General features: G+C 42.1%; 1 protein-coding gene across 2 annotated transcripts in view; it reads right to left on the reverse strand.

Moving 5' to 3' along the window:
- Positions 1-21704, reverse strand: part of CORO1C (coronin 1C) — an 81371-nt gene that overhangs the window by 4788 nt on the left and 54879 nt on the right. For both annotated transcript variants that reach the window (XM_082640827.1, XM_082640828.1), the window contains 5 exons: positions 8153-8282; positions 5029-5210; positions 3724-3843; positions 2761-2865; positions 1136-1281 (listed from right to left, as the gene is read on the reverse strand). In XM_082640827.1, the coding sequence (XP_082496953.1) occupies positions 1136-1281; positions 2761-2865; positions 3724-3843; positions 5029-5210; positions 8153-8282 (683 nt within the window). The remainder of the gene's footprint in view (positions 1-1135; positions 1282-2760; positions 2866-3723; positions 3844-5028; positions 5211-8152; positions 8283-21704) is intronic.

A 21704-nucleotide genomic window follows, 5' to 3' on the forward strand; every position in this document is an offset into this window, starting at 1 on the left:
TTCCAGGACCTGCTGTGGACACCAAAATCTGCGGATGCTCAAGTCCCTTTCATAACATGGCACAGCATTTTATACTCTAAGTCATTCTAGATTACTTACAATACCCAGCACAATGTAAATGCTACGTAAACAGTTGTAAACACAAAGTAAATGCTACGTAAATGGTTTCCCATGCGCCACAAATTCAAGTTTTGCTTTTTGGAACTTTCTGGAACTTTTGTTTCCAAATATGCTCAATCCTTGGATTTGGAACTCGCAAATACAAAGGGCCGACTACATCTTTTAAACTTTTAGATGACAGTAAAATAAATGTGTTCCCAAATCCTGAATGTAATTTTGAAGTTCAGATTCAATCTGTTTTGAACCACATTTTCATTAGTTTGATTTAAGCCACAATTTAGAATTATCTGTGACAGCTTTCCTTCATTATTCTAGCTATAGAGTTGAAGGTATTATTAAAAAAACAAACAAAAAAACCCGTGCAGTGATTAATATAAAAAAAAGGGCTCATAAAAATTTCTTCTATTTTTAAAGACGTGTCAATTATTTATTTGTGTGACCAGGTCAGCACACTTAGAAAAATGTCCATATAAATGCAGTGTTATAAAAACTCCACAGAGTAGTCCAGAGAGGCGGAAGTTACAACACACAGCTGAGCTTCCTAAGCCAAGCTAACCTAACACCCGCTGTGGATCTTTGTTTCTCTAGTTTCGGATCTGTGGGCTCCACAACCGGGTTTGGAACCTGGCTGGTCCCTCTGCAGGGCAGGAAAACCATCCCTCATTTCCATCCCAGGGACAGGCTCTTCCTGGTTGCCTCCCAGGGGACGCTGGCCACAGCTGTAGCCTGAAGACAAGCGACCATGGTTTCACTACTTAAATTAGGGTGTGATACGCCCCAGTGAAGCCTCTTAACCGCTGCATTTCAAGTTTATCATCTGAAGGATGGGGAGGGCACAGCTGGATGAAATGATTTTGAAGGGTTTCTTCTTGCTCTCAAACTCCACGTTTCTAAGAACGGGCAGGAAACAAGATACTAATTCTATGATTCTACTGCACACACACAGGTAGAAAGACTCAGGAGTGGACACGAACGGCGTAAGCAGGCTGAACACTTTCCGATACCGATTCTGTACCTGGCAATCTCACATTTGTTGACATCGAGTCCCCTCTTGGGCATGTAACCCATCCCCCTCTGAGGCTCCTTGCTGCTGAATGTGTTGAGGTAGTGGACATACGGGGATTCGTCCGTGATCTCAAAATAGCGGATACTGCTGTCGCCCTACAAGAAATCGGAGACAGGTTTGTGTTTCACGTTAGCCGCAATATCTGATTTAGGTGGGTGTCCCTCTCCTCTATACACCCAGCACTGCCTGGGACTCCGCTACGCTGGCTGACCTTTCCTCCCCTTAGGAGGCTTGCCTCGAGCACATGATGGTTTCTCTTCCTGGCAGAGCAAGCCCTCGCTTATGCAAGGCTAGCACGCCCTTTAAACAGCCTCCCCCGCCTCCTCCTGAAGGTTCTGACTTTCCTGCGCTGAGTCTGGCACCGAGTCACAGTCGGAGCGGGAAGGTTAACACCTCCACCCAACAACTGCGCCACAACAAACAAACAAACAAACAGAAGACCAAGAGGGGCTAGCAGGCAATTACTGATTTTTCAGCATACCTCCACGGGCACAGACCTGAGGGCACTAACACCAGACCATCGGATAATAGGAAGTAAGATTTTTCTAATGAAGAGACATTGGTTTTAGTGAGTAACCTTTAACTTCAGAGGAGAATGCTATCCCATTACAATGTGTCAAGTTCTGTGATAATTTGGCTTAGAATGGTCAGATTTTTTTGAAGACCTGAAGCACGTGCTAGCCTCTCAGTGTAAATAACTGTAGCACAGTTACGTGAACCTGAACAATGAAGGCAATCCTGCCTGAGGGGAGAGATGTGTGTGTAAGAAGAAGTGATAAATAGCTAGGCAGTACTCTGCCCTAACAACCCTCTCCTTTCTCATATTTCCATTTGTTTCAATGATGTAACTATCTAAAGCAACGGAAGACAAGCTAATCATACACTGTTTGTTTTCTACATACTCACAGTAACTTTCCACCCAGTGTTAGTAACATCTGGGTAACAATGCAGTCTATGGCAGCTGTTAACATCTCAAGTAAAATCACTTTCAAGGAAACAGACAAGATCTCAGTTTCTAAATAACTGACCTATAAAAATGTCAAGCAGCCCACTCCATCAACTGTGAACAGAAGTAAAACACCCCCAGCTTCATCCCCAGCAAGGGACTATCTGACAGGTTTGGGGAAGGGAACACATCAACAGCTCCATTTGTATTAATTCATTTATTTCAACTACAAAAATTCTAAGGGAAATTGAGCCTACAGAAGAATAAGGAATACTGAGGTCTTTACCTTCTAAACTGAGGTAACAGGACTGATAATAAAGCTACCAACACTTCAGTTAGGCAGGAATCACCAGGCAGCAGGAAGGTGTCCTGAGTTCAGTGTGGGGTCTTCTTGTAACAACTGTCACCTCCTGACACTTGAGTCAGGCCATGTAATTGCAAGGCCTGGGCCTTAACACTGAACTCCAGGAGCAAGAACCCTCTGGAGAGTCTCTGAGGCCCTCAAAAGCTTGTACCCACGGAGCACTATTCTCTATACAAGTAATTGCTCATCTACTAAATCTCTGAAGGATAAACTTTTCTTCTTACAGGATTAAATTTAAGATCAAACAGCAAAATTACTGTTTACCTTTCCACATAAGTAAATGATACTGGTGTCAGGGTCATAGAAAGGTAGCAACACCCCATTGCTAGTGTCCATTTCATGAAGAGCAATTGGTTCCTCCATATTTTTCTGGGAAAAAAAAAATACACACACACACACACATTTTTAAAAGGTGAATTTTTATAAGATGATACATTTTTCATCCCTAATTAAGTTAGCCATTTCCCTAAAATAATGAAAGTTTAAACAATGCACATATGATATTCATACATGTAATTACCAATAGGAATACTAGATGAGATCCAACTCACTGAAAATTGTGTTGATTTGGCAACATAATTAATGCACACATCAGTGTGATCCCATGACAGAGATGAGAGCCTATCTCCTTTGTGACTGCTTTCTTTTTTAAAAGTACTTTTTTCTTATTACAAAAATAAACTCATATTCTTTTAAAATTAGAAGGTACAAGGAAAAATAAAAAAATCATCCCATATTCTGTAATCCCACGGTCCAGTGGCGGGTAGAAACAATTACCATTTTGGCCTATTTCCTTCCAACACAGAAGCACACACAGATTGGGATCATACCATATATGCAGTTCAGTACGTTTTTCCCACTTGTGCTGTCATGAACATTTTCCCAAGCATGACTATTTTGATTTAGACATTTGATCATGTTCTTTAGGAAATATTTTAACTAAGTTTAGAACTTATTTCCCAAGTCTAAAACACTGGATTCTTCACGCATTCTTTCTAAAATCTACAGTCAACACAGACTCCTTGGGAGTATCAAGAATGCATTTTTAAAATACATTTCGCAGTAAGTCTCCAGTGAGGATGAGAACTTCACATCCAACTTAAGACAAGCAGGAGTTCAGCAAACGACACTGAGAACCCTATCATCCACTGACCAACCCAAAGGCCCGCTCAGAAAAGAGAAAGCTCGAGGCTGGGGAAGGGGTGGCAGGGCTGGGGAGGGGCGTACCGGGTTCCAGAGGGCCAGCTGCCGCTCGCTCATGCGGCTGAAACCAGTGGTGAAGACGTTGCCGTCAGCCAGAAAGATGGCCCTCATGGGTCGGGCTCCTTCATGTGCTTTCTCCTTCTCCTGGGCGAGAGAGCAAAGAGGCAGCTTACACAGTCAGACTGCGGGAAGGAAAAGTGGGGGAGAGCGGGGGCTCAGACAGCGAACCCCGCCACCCTACATGGCACTCATGTCAAAGGTGTGTGTGAGTGTGCACATATGTGCACGAGCGGGTCAGTAATGGCCACCTCCCCTCCCTGAAGGAGGAGGAAACAAAGCGACACCAAGGGATCTGGCCAAGTCCCCTCGGCTGGTGAGCGAGCAACCGCGCCAGGTCGGGCGGGACTGAAAGGCCTCAGTCCTTCCACCAGCCCCTGCCACCAAACCAAGTCCAGGCTCTGCAAAAACAAAACACACGAAACGGCTCTGCCAAGCCTTTGTTTCTCAAGAGTATGATAATAACCTGAAGGTGGACAGTCACTACAGCATCTAGCAATTTCATAGGACAGAAAGTCGAATCTGGCTAACCCGTTCCTTAGCCTCATCTCTTCAGCGGGAACCCACCAGCCCCACCCCTTGGAAGGTTCTAGTGGAGAAAGCACGGGGTACGGGGCCTTGATAAGCACCAGCCATGCCTGCCACCCGACTCTGGAGAAGTATCACCGGCTAAGAGCCACCTTCTCAGAGAAGGGCCGTGACGAGGCACAGAGTGGGGTGGGAGTGAGGCACCTCTGGATTCAACATTTGCAGTGTCAACCTGACTAAAGGCCCAAGTGTCCATCTTTTGCCGTGATGTGTGATTCTGTGGAGGCCTAGCTCAGGTGGCAGAAACGGGGACGCTGAGCTGTGGAGAGAACCCATGGCATCTTGTCAGGCCCTTTAAAGACCGACTGGGGAGCAGGGGAGGGAATCAACAGATCCATCTGCAGTCCTAAGCCAGCATGCAGTAAACTCTGTGAGTTAGCTGCCCTAGACTTGCACATTCTTAAGCAAACTGATAAAAAAAACTTTGTTTCTTTGTGAGAAATGGTCGCCAAGTGAGAGGGAATTCCGGCTGGGGTAAAAGCTAGAAATGCACAGCTCTGGAGAGAAGGGCAACTGGGAGGCCGAAGCCTGGCCGAGACTTTTCTGATTCACAGTTTGGCGTCTGCACACAGCAAGGGTCCACAGACTGGCAGTCCCAGCCCCTACGGTCTGCCTTAAAACGCAGAAAGTTCTCACTCCCTAAAGCGCTACACATACTGGGGCTTTTGTCCTAAGAATACTTACAGCAACAATCTCCTGTTTCCTAGGATCGATTACTCTCACTTTCTTGTCTTTGGAGGCTGTGCAGATCAGACTGCCATTCCGGTTCCAGCTCACGTTGTAAATCATGTCCGAATGTATATCGTCCAAGTTTAAAAGGGCTTCCCCCGTCCCCACGTTCCAGATGATGATGGTGTTATCACAGCCTGAAAGCAAGCAGAACCACACCCCTCAGGGATGAGAAACGCCTGCACAACAACACATTTGTGAAAACTATCGATACAAACACAGGGAGGATAAACACACCTATGTATTGAAATGGAGATGCTAATTATAAGAAGGCTTACTTACTGGCAGTCAAAAACTGATGTGACCAAGAAAAGAAGAAATTTGTGTAAAAGAAACACATTAAAGGAAAAATACAGCTTGTGAAGTTTGGGCTCATGTGAAACAAACAAAACCAACCAAACAAACAAAAACAAAGAACAACAGGAAAATAGAACCCTATGTGTTTTTTTAAGAGTTAACTGGGCTGGTGGACCCTGAGTGATCTTAAGTTTCCTTTTCTAGTAAAACAAGCATCAGAACGAATACAGCTTCTTTCTTTTCCAGAGGAACTAAAAATAAAGGGTTTAAATGGTGGTTTAGGAGGCTCAAGACAAAGACTGGATAGCAGGTTATTCCCATCAACCATACTGTTAAGACATGGTCTTGCACAAAAGCATGTAAATTACAAGTGAAGGGAAATGCCTAGCCATCTGCTCACAGCAGATCTTTATCTTTAAAAGGGGAGAAAAATAGGCCAAGACTGGCCTGATTTGAGAAGCACAGACTGTCGTCAAGTAGGCACGTGAATTCAGAACCTGATCCCCAAAGAGGCCACAGGTCCACTGAGCCACAGCCCCTCAGCTCTTCAGCTCCATCCTCCCTTCCCTCCAGGGTTGGCCCCAAGTCCCCGAGGCCCCTTTAAAAAGAGGCACCATTTGCTGCTTCCAGGACATTAGCTCAAGGATGAAGCAAAATAAGGGATGGACATCCTGAAGATGGATTCTTGTCAATAAGCCAATTCTGCAAGCACTTAGAAAAATTAGCCACTAATAACCAGGACACCTAAGTTACCTAGGGTCAGAAGTAGGAAATGGGTGAAAAAAACTGTACGACAGACAGTATAAAAAGTTGGAGCTAAACTCTGCCGATGGAGATTTGACCCATCCTCTGCCTCGTTCATCATAGGCAAATGAGTAACTTCAGCCACTGTGGATGGATCACATAGTCTTAAACTATGCACAACTATGCACAACGCTGCAATCAACCATTCTACTCTGCATGTAAAAGGGAGACTGGGCTCAGTCTGCTGATGATACCCTAGATTTGACCTCAACGAGGCGGCCAGTAGGGTATTTTCCATGAGGGAATTCCACCTTTGGAATTGTTTTCTCTCCTTATCAGACTGAGGTTCTGAGTAGAACACTGGAAGGCTTCCCAGTTATAGTCAATTGTGATTTTTAAAAAGTCTTACTTTTTTTTTTTTTTTAAGTAGTTCTTGGTTTCAATAGGTTCCAGGCACTAGATTTTTAACTTAACTCACTACGTCACAAGTACCTTTCATACCCAGTTGAAAACTGAACTGCTCCTCTCCTTTTTACTGGTGAGGAGAAAGATCTTTAAAATTCTACCACTAACATTAGCACTGCTTTTTTTATAAGCCAATCTTATTAAGGTATAGTTTGTATGAAATACAGTGCACCCATTACAAGTATACACTGGTTAAGTTTTGATACATGTACATATTCATGTAGCCATCGTCACAGTCAAGATCAACATTTCCATCACCCCACAAAGCTCCTTCCTGTCCTTCGTATTGCTTCTATAAAAGCAGATAAAATCTCAGATTTTAGACAAAGAAAAAGATTTCTTTAAGATGAAACTTGGAAACTACACAAGTGGGAAACCAATAGGAACACTAGGACTTGGTCACAAGGGTTCACTGCAGTGCTGTTTAACAGTGAAAAATCGGAAACAACCTCAATGTCCAAAAATAGGGGACTGAATAAATAAACAGAGGTATTCAGACAATGGACTATTAATGGAGTCATTAAAAATATCATACAGGGCTTCCCTGGTGGCGCAGTGGTTGAGAATCTGCCTGCCAATGCAGGGGACATGGGTTCGAGCCCTGGTCTGGGAAGATCCCACATGCCGCGGAGCAACTAGCCCCGTGAGCCACAATTACTGAGCCTGTGCGTCTGGAGCCTGTGCTCTGCAACAAGAGAGGCCGCGATAGTGAGAGGCCTGCGCACCGCGATGAGGAGTGGCCCCCACTTGCCACAACTAGAGAAAGCCCTCGCACAGAAACGAAGAGCCAACACAGCCATAAATAAATAAATAAATAAATAAATAATTTAAAGAAAAAAAAAAGTTTATTAAAAAAAATATATATATATCATACAACATGTAATGGCACCTGAAAAGGACCACAGTGTACCAGCAAGTGCAGAAAGCAGGTCACATGTAAAGTGTCTGAACCCATCTTTGTATGTAAAATTGTTTATGGGCACAGAAATATCTCTGGAAAGAAACATCAAAGGGTAATAATGATGTTTCCTCCGGGTGGTGGGATTGTAAATGATTTTTCTTTTCTCCCTTTTGTTTATATATATTCTCCATAGTATACATGGACTACAAGTATAAGGAGAAAGATGAAAATATTTTTTAAAAGGAAGGAGGGTACTTGACTAATAGAACCACCCCAAAGTTGGCGGCAACACCAAAGCTGGAACCCAGGGCTCCTGGCTCCCACTCGGGCTCCTTCTACTACATCAGGAATAACTACAACTGAGGGTCATGGAGGCATGGAGGGCCCCAGCAGGAACTACGACTCTGCTGAGATGTGATTATATAAGTAAGCATGTGTCTGTTCCTAATTCTAGGCAGGAAGTCCACAGCTTCCACTGGCTTTGCCCAAGTAGCCTCGACGCACACACATGCACACGGGTGTTGGGAACTCCCACATTTAGGCACCCTGTCGTGGGCTCCAATGATCTGCTTCACAACTGCCAGCACAGTCAGCATGCGTCTTCTGTTCCCTCCACACAGAGGCCAGGAGAAGCGAGGGCAAGGGGAAAGCAGAGGCCAGCTTGGCTCCTACCTGCACTGAGAAGCACGTTGCGGGCCGTCGGGTGCCAGGCCACGATGCCGACTCTCTTTGAGTGGCCTTCTAAAATGACCACGGGCTCAGTCAGGGAAAGGGTGAGTCCGTTTTCTGGGATCTGCCATACCTGTTGGCAAAGGAAGAAAGGTCATCCACATGAAAGCGGTCGTCTTTCGTTATCACATTTACTGTGACCATCCAGTGTGAAGCCTTGCTCTACATAAACAGAACATACAGTGGTCTTTGGATGAAAGGCAGAATGTGGTGAAACACGTACAGCTGTTTTTCAAATGCAGTAGGAGAGCAAAGAGCAGAATATCCATGAGGTCTAAAAATGTTAGACCTCTCTGCTTTTATTTACTATCAGTAGAGATTTTATTTTAAATTCGCTGTTAAGTTCAAAACTCTCCAGTTAGAAGCATACCAAAAAATTGAAAGAAAAATACAAAATGACTGAAGCACCCATGAAGAGACGCATTGGAGTGAAAACCCCTAGCTAAGTCCATGATTCTTGAGGGGAAAGCAAACTCCATCCACCAAACCTTCTTGGGGGGTGGCGCAGTTTCTCAAACATCATATTTTCTATAATTTTACATTGAGAAAATGAAAAGGTAGCTAATAGCTTTGTAACATGTACTAAAGAAATCTTCTTACAAAAGAAAAACATTAATTGGACTTCATCAAAATTTAAAACTTTTGTGTTTCAAAGAACACTGTCAAGAAAGTGACAAGACAACCCACAGAATGAGAGAAAATAATTTGCAAGTCATATATCTATCCGAAAAGGGACTTTTATCTAGAATATTTAAAGAACTCTTACAACTCAACAATAAAAGGAAAATAACCAATTTTTTTTTGCAGTACGTGGGCCTCTCACTGTTGCGGCCTCTCCCATTGCGGAGCACAGGCTCCGGACGCGCAGGCTCAGCGGCCATGGCTCATGGGGCCCAGCCGCTCCACGGCATGTGGGATCCTCCCAGACCGGGGCATAAACCCGTGTCCCCTGCATTGGCAGGCGGACTCTCAACCACTGCACCACCAGGGAAGCCCACCAAATTTTTTAAATGAGCAAGGAATCTAGATGTTTCTTCAAGGAAGATATATGAACAGCAAAAAAACACATGGAGAGCTGCTCAACATTATTAGCCATCAGGGAAGTGCACATCAAAACCACAATAAAATATCACTTCATATCCACTAGGAGTTTGGAATAAAAAAGACAGATAACAACAAGCATTGGCGAGGGTATAGAGAATTCAGAGCCCTCATACACTGCTGGTGGGAATGAAAAATAGTGCAGCCACTTTGGGCAACAGTTTGGAAGTTCCTCAAATGATCAAACACAGAGTTACCTATGACCCAGCAATTCTACTCCTAGGTACCTACCCAAGAGAAATGAAAATATATGTCCACACTAAAACCTGTACACAAATTTTATAGCAGCATTATTCATAACAGCCAAAAGGTGGAAACAACCCAAATGTCCAGCAACTGATAAATGGATACACAAAATGTGATACGTGAAGGAATATATGACCACAGAAAGGGATTAAGTACTGACACACGCTACAACATGGATGAAGCTTGATAATGTCAGGTTAAGTAAAGAAGCCAGTGATGACAGTCCACATATTGTAGGATTCATGTATATGAGATGTCCAGAAAGGAAAATCCATAGAGACAGAGAGTAGATTAGTGGTTGCTTAGTGCTGGGGGTGGGGGAGGAGTGCAACAGGTAAAGAATATGGGGTTTCTTTTTTGGGGGGGGTTCTTTTTGAGGTGGTGAAAACATTCTAAAATTGTCTGTGGTGATGGTGGTACATATCTATGAATATACTAAAGACCACTTAATTGTACACTTTAAATGGGTAAGCTGTATGTGAATTATACCTCAATAAAGCTGTTAAAACCAGATATTAAGTAACATTTAAGTTTGTGAACAGGCTAAAGTTTAAAACAATTATCTTCTTCTGTATGAAGATTAAAATGAGTAAATCTTCTACCAAAAAAAATCTTATGGAACTAGTTCATAACAAATTTAGAACTTGCCAGTGGGAAAAAATCATACTCAACAGTGGAACAAGTGAGAAACAGAATTTTCCCTTGTTGGGGATTTTTAAGGAGGAGACAAACAACTGTCTGTTTTCGACTGCTTGGTGGAAAGGCAGAGTCTGAATTAGGAGTGGTTAAGGTTCAGCTCAGTTCTGTTGTCCTGAAAAAAATCAGAACAAAAATGTTGCCAGTCTGAGGACTGCAGGAAAGTCGTGAATTAAGTGATCATTCATAAACCTGCCTTCTGAGGGCGTAAATTTAGGACGTCACCTAATTTCCCCTGCACGCTCGTCATTCAGCAGATTTTAAACACGGCAGATATGAACAAGAATGGAAGGCAAAGGGAATCTACCTTGACTCTTCCAACCCCTCACCCAGACCACTGCCTCTCTCCACCAAACATAACAGACTCCGCGTGTGGGCATCTGTTACCCTCCAGAGCTATCTGTTTGCTTTCACCTATTTTTATTCAAGGGTTTATGAACAGTAAAACAGCTCCACATTGAACTTGGCTATTTGAATGTAAAGCAGGACTGAAACTGTGAATAGAAGGAACAGAAAACAACGACCGGTTTAATCAAAGCACGCAGTCGGCAGAGAAACAATTATGAAACGAGACTTCAGAGACTCAACAGGAAATGCATTTTGCAAGATGAATTCCGACTCAGGCTTAGGACGGAAAGCGTGGTAATTCCACCTGCCGTCTCCAGGGGGCACTGTGACCACGGGCTGCTGGGTTTTCCCACAAGGATTGTAAAACCTTCACTGCCTGAATGACCGAGATTAAGCAGTGCGTTTTCTAAATCCCTAATGAGGCGTGGAGTGATGGGAGGCTTTGGATATAAGCAGCATTTCCTGTCTTAAACATGAGAGCTCATAATGGGACATCATCTTTTCCTTTCTCTAGCTTCTTCATCCATCTTTTCCTTGGATGGCGAGGAGATGTTAATGATGGGACAAAACGTTTACTATATAATTTTAAAAATGAGGAAACTCTCTGTCCCTTTCTTTATCTCACTTTTGGCAGGTTCCATGGTTCCCTCAATGAGGCTTATGTATTTCATCCAGGCACCTAACCCATCCCACTACCTCGGTTACTCACTTGTGCAGCACTTTTCTTGAGTAGCCACCGTAATGCAGGCCCATTACCAGGCAAGTGGGGAAGGACAACTAAACCCAGGTCCCGCTCTCGAAGGGTTTACGGTCTAACAAAGCAGAGCTGTCTATGAGGCCGAAAGTCAAAAAGACAGCAAAGACAAGCAGTTGGATGGAGCATGGGCTCTGGAGCCAGAGAGACCCTGGTTCCAATCCTGCTCGGGCCTTTTACTGTGATGGTCCTGGGCAAACAGTTCAACATCACTGCACAGGTAAGCATCAGTACCTGTGCTTCCTAGGGCTGCTGTGAGGACTGAGTTAAGGAAGTCCTGGAATAGTGCCTGGCACACAGTCAGTGTCCCCAGTACGGTGCAGGGGTAAAGAATACCCTGATTCTGCTACGTATCAGCTGTATGACCTTGGGGACATTCACCTAACCTATCTGGGCCTTGAGTTTCCTCGTCAATGAAATGGGAATAATAATGAACCTGCCCTCACTGGGGTTGTCTGGAGACCAATGTGGTAACATGAATCTAAAGCACTTAGATGGGACTTCCGTGGTGGTGCAGTGATTAAGAATCCGCCTGCCAATGCAGGGGACACAGGTTTGAGCCCTGGTCCGGGAAGATCCCACATGCCGCGGAGCAGCTAAGCCCATGCTTAGCCCAACTACTGAGCCTGTGCTATAGAGCCCGTGAGCCACAACTACGGAAGCCTGCGTGCCTAGAGCCCGTGCTCTGCAACAAGAGAAGCCACCGTAATGAGAAGCCCGTGAACCACAACGAAAAGTAGCCCCCGCTTGCCGCAACTAGAGAAAGCCTGCATGCAGCAATGAAGACCCAAAACAGCCAAAAATAAATAAATAAACTTATAAAGAAAAAAAAAGAGATGGAAGGGGAGAAGGAAGGAAGGAAATCAAGGATCCAGTTTCAAAATAAAAAACACCGATGCAGAGAGCAATTTTCTAAAGAGCTGATGCTCCAAAGAGGCTGGCTGAGGGGCTGCCAGGGAAAAGTCACCAGAGTAAGAAAGATAACACCGGCATGAGGATTCCCAGAGGCAGGGGAGAGTCACCAGAACAGCCTGTACGATAAAATGCAAAGACAGTGTGGCATTCCGGCCTCTGTGGGGAGAAAGGCAGCCTGTGGGGAAGGGCCGGCACATCTGTAAGTCCTTCCACACGAAGCGGACACAGCCCTGCTTCGGGCCTGCTGGCCCTGCTCACAGGCCTGTCGGTATGCGGCTCTCTGCCCTCTGTAGGGCTCTCTGCTGCAGCCGGCAACGGCCTTCCAGTTTGGACTGGAGAGGTTGCAGAAGTCCCATTCGGTCCCTGTTTAGTTTTCTTATGCATAACCTGGGATGCAGCCTGGTGTGGTGGAAAGGATGCTGGCCTGGAGCATCAGAAGACACGGTCTCCACCAGAGCTGAGACGCTAACTGGATGTGTCGACATTAAGAAGGGGCCTCACTTCCGGGAGCCTCGATTTCCTCGTTCCATACAGGGGACAGCAGCGGCTCTGCCTCCTCAGGGGCAAATGCAAAGGTCAAATGAGCTGATACATTCTGCACCCCCAAGCACTACCCGAATGTGAACTACTGCAAACGGGGTGACCTTTGACAAAACTGTCACCCCCTGGGCCTGTGTTTCCTGAGTGGTAAAATGGGACACACTCCTGCCTTACTGTGCTGTTAACAATGGTTAAATATAATCACCACATAAAGGCTTAAAACGGCGCTTGACAAAAAAAGGATCTACTATATGTTCATGATTATTTTTCTTGCTGGAACTGTGACCCCTATGACCCCAACATGTAATTTTAAGTCTGGACAGCAGGATTCTATGGAATGAAATTAATTTGTCTTCAAATTAATTCAGCCCTGTACCCAACTGCAGGCCTGTTTATATCCAAGATATCATATGTGTGAAAGCTCCAGTTCATGCCCGGGCCAATTAGCACAAATGAGATCGGCTCTGATTTCCAGGCTGGTCCGTCAGCTTCTCTCTGTTCCGTGGCTGCGGCTAGGACTCTCATACCACTCGGCTCTTCCAAAAACGTATGCGGTGAGTAGAGAGGAAAAGTGGCATCAAACACCCTCTGCTGTGCCCTGAGTGGGCATCTCAGTACGGCAGCCACTACAAGCTATCCCCTCTCCTCCTGATTTTTTCTTTTCTTTTCTTTTTTTAAAAATAATACTGTGTATTCCTGGAATTTTCTATGTGGACAACACATTACTATGGCAATGTTTTGTCTTGTTCTGTTTTGAAAGAAAGGGAAAAAAACACAGTTAGTCTCTAGGGCTTCCACATGAAAAAGTGAATCAATCGGTGAAAACCCAACATGGTTCTGGAAAAAACAACTTTAAGCATCCATTCAGGAATGACTATATCACTGGCATCCTCTTCCCATGTGAATTTCTAAATATGGAAAAAGGACAGCTCAAGAGAACAGTTCTAACAAGAAAAAAAGCGAGGAAAGTTAAGAAAAGTGGGTTTCTCTCAAGTGGTCATTTTAAAGTACATTTATTTGATGGTTTCATTTCTCAAACACAGCGCAAATTTAAAGCAAACACAAAGTGTTTCCAGACACTGCCTCCCTGTTTTAATCACCCATCATGAACTTGCTACCAGGTTAGGCACTAGAGTTACAGCAATAAAAAGGGCTATTCCCCCAAAAGGCCACATTTTTAAAATGTAGAGGAAACCAATTCCAAAGGCAGAATGAAGGAAAGAGCTGATCTAAAGAGACAGGGAGAGTCTGAGATTCTGCAGCAGCTGCAGAGCAGCAAACCCCCTGCAGAAGCCACTGATCCAACACCCCAAGGGGCAGGATGCAGAGAGAGTCAGGACATCCCTAAATGAACCATGACACTGAGAACAACATTGGTTTTGAGAAAATCAAGAAGTGAGAGTTGGGTTCCGATGTGCCAAGGTTATAATACCCACTTGGCCAACGGCCCAGACGCAATCTGTACAGAATGGAAATAACAAGAAGTCCTGCTGAACGACTGAGTAGGCTCAGACTCCTGGGGAATGTGCTCCCATCACCAACCACATCACTTCTACCTTTATTTCAAGGCAGAAACGGCAATAGGAAAATTTACAACAGAAGCAAAAATGGGTAAAATAGGGAGTTTATTTTTGTTGATTTCCACAGGAGTTTAAGACTGATTTGAGAAAAGGGAAAAATGTCCATTTAAAACTTCATCATTTGGGACCAATCAGAATATCTAGGTAAAGGCAAATAAGATGCTCCTCCTGCAAGATCTTTCCCTCTCCCAGACTCTGGAAGAACCAGTCAGGCAGCGCCACTGTCTGAATTCACCAGTTTTTGCATCCATGTCTGCAGATGAGGGACAGTGTTGAATCAACATCATTCACTAAACTTACCTTGCCTGCTCTTTTATTTAATTTTATTTAGTTTTTTATTTTTGGCCGCACCACTCAGCTTGTGGGATCTTAGTTCCCTTACCAGGGATTGAACCCAGGCCCTCAGCAGTGAAAGCACAGAGTCCTAACCACTGGTCCACCAGGGAATTCCCCTTGGCTGCCCTTTGTATTATTTAAACACTGTTATTTTCTTAGAGCTAAAATTTTCCCAAGTAAAATACTTAACAGCTACAATCTTTAAAACTCTCTGTGAGGGGAGTTAGAGAAAAGAACTCACAGTACCAAAAACCTGGAAAACCTAGGAGCAGAGTATAGTTTCTGGGAAGAGGGTTTAATATCATTGCTATCTGCTCATACAAAACATCACTTCAAAAGTAGTACACCAGGACTCCAATGGCGGTCCAGTGGTTAAGACTCCGTGCTTCCACTGCAGGGGGCACGGGTTGCGATCCCTGGTTGGGAAACTAAGATCCCACACCACATGCCAAGCAATGTGGCCAAAAAACAGAAAAAAAAAAAAAAAAAAAAAAAAAAGGTAGTACACCAAAGGCAAACCATGCCAATATAATTTACTTTTCGGCTGCTTAAAGAAGCCATCTCTAAAAGATGGAGGAATGTACCATAAGGCTGGCATTCCCTCTCTAAAACTGCAATCAATGTAACATGACTGCCACAGAATCAATTCTCACACAGTGAATAAAACGCTGCTTAAATGCAGAGGACATAATGGAATTATACTATAAATACAAAAAGTATTTTTTTAATTAAGTTAATCATTTTACAGATCATTTGGTAAATTGTTTCTACTGTGTTTTTTTCTACTGAATTATCTGCTGAAGATATTCTTACTACCACGAATCCACTATAAGTATATATCAAAACTCACTGTAAAAACTAGTAACTCCTTATACTTCCTTGATCCTCTCAGTTGGCTTGTTTATTTAATTTAGTTTTTTAAGCATGTAAGGCAACTGAGGCTGAGAGCATTTAAGTGACCTGGGCTTATCTCAGCATCCTTTCTCTACTGGAGCTGGCCCTTGATATCCATCTACACTTGCAGGTCCTGGGCTATTATTTCCAGGAGGCTACGCTTGGGAAACTACAGAGAACTTTTCTGCTTTTTTTTTTTTTAATTAATAATGTTGCTGTTCGAAATCATTTGATTTGTTGTACACTGGTCTTTCATCTTCAGGAGAACAAAGGGGAAAATGAGGTATTAAGAAGCAGGTGGGGAGAGGGCACACAGCAGAAGCAAGAAGAACTACAATTCTGCAGCCTGTGGAAGGAAAAACCACATTCACAGAAAGACAGACAAAATGAAAAGCCAGAGGACTTCGTACCAGATGAAGGAACAAGATAAAACCCCAGAAAAACGACTAAATGAAGTGGAGATAGGCAACCTTCCAGAAAAAGAATTCAGAATAATGATAGTGAACATGATCCAGGACCTTGGAAAAAGAATGCAGGCAAAGATCAAGAAGATGCAAGAAATATTTAACAAAGACCTAGAAGAATTAAGGAACAAACACCCAGAAGAATTAAAGAACAAACAAACAGATATGAACAATAATAACTGAAATGAAAAATACACTAGAAGGAATCAATAGCAGAATAACTGAGGCAGAAGAACAGATAAGTGACCTGGAAGACAGAACGGTGGAATTCACTGCCATGGAACAGAATAAAGAAAAAAGAATGAAAAGAAATGAAGACAGCCTAAGAGACCTCTGCGACAACATTAAACCCAACAACATTCGCATTATAGGGGTCCCAGAAGGAGAAGAGAAAGAGAAAGGACCAGAGAAAATATTTGAAGAGATTACAGTTGAAAACTTCCCTAACATGGTAAAGGAAATAGCCACCCAAGTCCAGGAAGTGCAGAGAGTCCCATACAGGATAAACCCAAGGAGAAACACGCTGAGACACACAGTAATCAAACTGACAAAAATTAAAGACAAAAATTATTGAAAAAAACAAGGGAAAAATGACAAATAACACACAAGGGAACTCTCATAAGGTTAACAGGTGATTTCTCAGCAGAAACTCTACAAGCCAGAAGGGAGTGGCATGATATATTTAAAGTGATGAAAGGGAAGAACCTACAACCAAGATTACTCTACCTGGCAAGGATCTCATTCAGATTTGATGGAGAAATCAAAAGCTAAGAGAATTCAACACCACCAAACCAGCTCTACAACAAATGCTAAAGGAAATTCTCTAAGTGGGAAACACAAAAGAAGAAAAGGACCTACAAAAACAAACCCATAACAATTAAGAAAATGGTAATAGGAACATACATATCGACAATTACCTTAAACGTGAATGGATGAAATGCTCCAACCAAAAGACACAGGCTCGCTGAATGGATACAAATACAAGACCCATATATATGCTGTCTACAACAGACCTACTTCAGACCAAGGGACACATACAGACTGAAAGTGAGGGGATGGAAAAAGATATTCCATGCAAATGGAAATCAAAAGAAAGCTGGAGTAGCAATACTCGTATCAGATAAAATAGACTTTAAAGAATGTTACAAGAGACAAAGAAGGACACTACATAATGCTCAAGGGATCAGTCTAAAAAGAAGATATAACAATTATAAATATATATGCACCCAACATAGGAGCACCTCAAGACACAAGGCAACTGCTAACAGATATAAAAGAGGAAATAGACAGTAACACAATAATAGTGGGGGACTTTAACACTTTACTTACACCAACGGACAGATCATCCAGACAGAAAATTAATAAGGAAACACAAGCTTTAAATGACACAATAGACCAGATAGATTTAATTGACATTTATAGGACATTCCATCCAAAAACAGCAGATTACACTTTCTTCTCAAGTGCACACGGAACATTCTCCAGGATAGATTAGATCACATCTTGGGTCACAAATCAAGCCTCAGTAAATTTAAGAAAATTGAAATCATATCAAGCATCTTTTCCAACCACAACACTATGAGATTAGAAATCAATTACAGGGGAAAAAACATAAAAAACACAAACACGTGGAGACTAAACAATACGTTACTAAATAACCAAGAGATCACTGAAGAAATCAAAGAGGAAATAAAAAAAAATCTAGAGACAAATGACAACGAAAACATGATGATCCAAAACCTATGGGATGCAGCAAAAGCAGTTCTAAGAGGGAAGTTTATAGCTGTACAAGCCTACCTCAAGAAACAAGAAAATCTCAAATAAATAATCTAACGTTACACCTAAAGGAACTAGAGAAAGAAGAACAAACAAAACCCAAAGTTGGCAGAAGGAAAGAAATCATAAAGATCAGAGCAGAAATAAATGACATAGAAACAAAGAAAACAATAGCAAAGATCAATAAAACTAAAAGCTGGTTCTTTGAGAAGATAAACAAAATTGATAAAACTTTAGCCAGACTCATCAAGAAAAAGAGGGAGAGGACTCCTATCAAAATAATTAGGAACGAAAAAGGAGAAGTTACAACAGACACCGCAGAAATACAAAGCATTATACGAGACTACTACAAGCAACTCTATGCCAATAAAATGGACAACCTGGAAGAAATGGACAAATTCTTAGAAAGGTATAACCTTCCAAGACTGAACCAGGAAGAAATAGAAAATATGAACAAACCAATCACAAGGAATGAAATTGAAACTGTGATTAAAAATCTTCCAACAAACAAAAGTCCAGGACAAGATGGCTTCACAGGTGAATTCTATCAAACATTTAGAGAAGAGTTAACACCCATCCTTCTCAAACTCTTCCAAAAAATTGCAGAGGAAGGTACACTCCCAAACTCATTCTATGAGGCCACGATCACCTTGATACCAAAACCAGACAAAGATACTACAAAAAATGAAAATTACAGACCAATATCACTGATGAATATAGATGCAAAAATCCTCAACAGAATACTAGCAAACAGAATCCAGCAACACATTAAAAGGATCATACACCATGATCAAGTGGGATTTATCCCAGGGATGCAAGGATTCTTCAATATACACAGATCAATCAAGGTGATACACCATATTAACAAATTGAAGGAGAAAAACCATATGATCATCTCAAAAGATGCAGAGAAAGCTTTTGACATAATTCAACACCCATTTATGATAAAAACTCTCCAGAGAAAAGGGAACTCTCTTGCACTGTTGGTGGGAATGTAAATTGATACAGCCACTATGGAGAACAGTATGGAGGTTCCTTAAAAAACTAAAAATAGAACTACCATACGACCCAGCAATCCCACTACTGGGCATATACCCTGAGAAAACCATAATGCAAAAAGTCATATACCACAATGTTCACTGCAGCTCTATTTACAATAGCCAGGACATGGAAGCAACCTAAGTGTGCATCAACAGATGAATGGATAAACAAGATGTGGCACATATATACAATGGAATATTACTCAGCCATAAAAAGAAATGAAATTGAGTTATTTGTAGTGAGGTGGATGGACCTAGAGTCTGTCATACAGAGTGAAGTAAGTCAGAAAGAGAAAAACAAATACCATATGCTAACACATATATATGGAATCTTAAAAAAAAAAAAGGTCCCGAAGAACCTAGGGGCAGGACAGGAATAAAGACGCAGACATAGAGAATGGACCTGAGGACACGGGGGGCGGGGAGGGTAAGCTGGGATGAAGTGAGAGAGTGGCATGGACATATATACACTACCAGATGTAAAACAGATAGCTAGTGGGAAGCAGCCTCATAGCACTGGGAGATCAGCTCGGTGCTCTGTGACTACCTAGAGGGGTGGGATAGGGAGAATGGGAGGGAGACGCAAAAGAGGGAGGAGATATGGTGATATATGTATACATATAGCTGATTCACTCTGTTATAAAGCAGAAACTAACACACCATTGTAAAGTAATTATACTCTAATAACGATGTGAAAAATAATAATAATAATAAAAAAAACTCTCCAGAAAGTGGGCAGAGAGGGAAACCTACCTCAACATAATAAAGGCCATATATGACAAACCCACAGCAAACATCATTCTCAATGGTGAAAAACTGAAAGCATTTCCTCTAAGATCAGGAACAAGACAAGAATGTCCACTCTCGCCACTATTATTCAACATAGTTTTGGAAGTCCCAGCCATGGCAATCAGAGAAGAAAAAGAAATAAAAGGAATACAAATTGGAAAAGAAGAATTAAAACTGTCACTGTTTGCAAATGACATGATACTACACGTAAAGAATCCTAAAGGTGCCACCAGAAAACTACTAGAGCTAATCAATGAATCTGGTAAAGTTGCAGGATACAGAATCAATGCACAGAAATCTCCTGCATTCCTATACACTAACAACGAAAGATCAGGAAGAGAAATGAAGGAAAAAATCCATTCACCATTGCAACAAAAAGAATAAAAACCTAGGAATAAACCTACATAAGGAGGTAAAAGACCTATACTCAGAAAACTACAAGACACTGATGAAAGAAGTCAAAGATGACACAAACAGATGGAGAGATATACCATGTTCTTGGATTGCAAGAATCAATATTGTGAAAACGACTATACTACCCAAAGCAATCTACAGATTCAATGCAATCCCTATCAAATTGCCAGTGGCATTTTTTACAGAACTAGAACAAAAAAATCTTATAATTTGTATAGAGACACAAAAGACCCTGAATAGCCAAAGCAGTCTTGAGGGGAAAAAATGGAGCTGGAGGAATCAGACTCCCTGACTTCAGACTATACTACAAAGCTACAGTCATCAAGACAATACGGTACTGGCACAAAAACAGAAATATAGATCAATGGAACAGGATAGAAAGCCCAGAGATAAGCCCATGCACCTATGGTCAACTAATCTATGACAAAGGAAGCAAGGATATACCATGGAGAAAAGAGAGTCTCTTCAGTAAGTGGTGCTGGGAAAACTGGACAGTTACATGTAAAAGAATGAAATTAGAACACTCCTTAACACCATACACAAAAATAAACTCAAAATGGATTAGAGACCTAAATGTAAGACTGGACACTATAAACTCTTAGAAGAAAACATAGGAAGAACACTCTTTAACATAAATCACAGAAAGATATTTTTTGATCCACCTCCTAGAGTAATGGAAATAAAAACAAAAATAAACAAATGGGACCTCATGAAACTTAAAAGTTTTGCAAAGCAAAGGAAACTACAAACAAGACAAAAAGACAACCCTCAGAATGGGAGAAAATATTTGCAAACAAATCAACGGACAAAGGATTAACCTCCAAAATATATAAACAGCTCGTGTAGCTCAATATTAAAAAAACAAACAACCCAATCAGAAAATGGGCGGAAGACCTAAATAGACATTTCTCCAAAGAGAACATACAGATGGCCAAGAAGCACATGAAAAGCTGCTCAACATCACTAATTATTAGAGAAATGCAAATCAAAACTACAATGAGGTATCACCTCACACCCGTTAGAATGGGCATCATCAGAAAATGTACAAACAACAAATGCTGGAGAGGGTGTGGAGAAAAGGGAACCCTCTTGCACTGTTGGTGGGAATGTAAATTGGTACAGCCACTATGGAGAACAGTATGGAGGTTCCTTAAAAAACTAAAAATAGAATTACCATATAATCCAGCAATCCCACTACTGGGCATATACCCAGAGAAAACCATAATTCAAAAAGACACATGCACCCCAATGTTCATTGCAGCACTATTTACAATAGCCAGGACATGGAAGCAACCTAAGTGTGCATCAACAGATGAATGGATAAAGATGTGGTACATATATATAATAGAATATTACTCAGCCATAAAAAGGAAAAAATTGGGTCATTTGTAGAGACATGGATGGACCTAGAGACTGTCATACAGAGTGAAGTAAGTCAGAAAGAGAAAAACAAATATCATATATTAACACATATATGTGGAACCTAGAAAAATGGTACAGATGAACCGGTTTGCAGGGCAGAAATAGAGACACAGATGTAGAGAACAAATGTATGGACACCAAGCGGGGTAAGTGGCAGGGATGGGGGTGGTGGTGGGATGA

The sequence above is a fragment of the Mesoplodon mirus genome (genome assembly GCF_964341445.2).
Source record: "Mesoplodon mirus genome assembly, chromosome: 13".
Taxonomy (NCBI): domain Eukaryota; kingdom Metazoa; phylum Chordata; class Mammalia; order Artiodactyla; family Ziphiidae; genus Mesoplodon; species Mesoplodon mirus.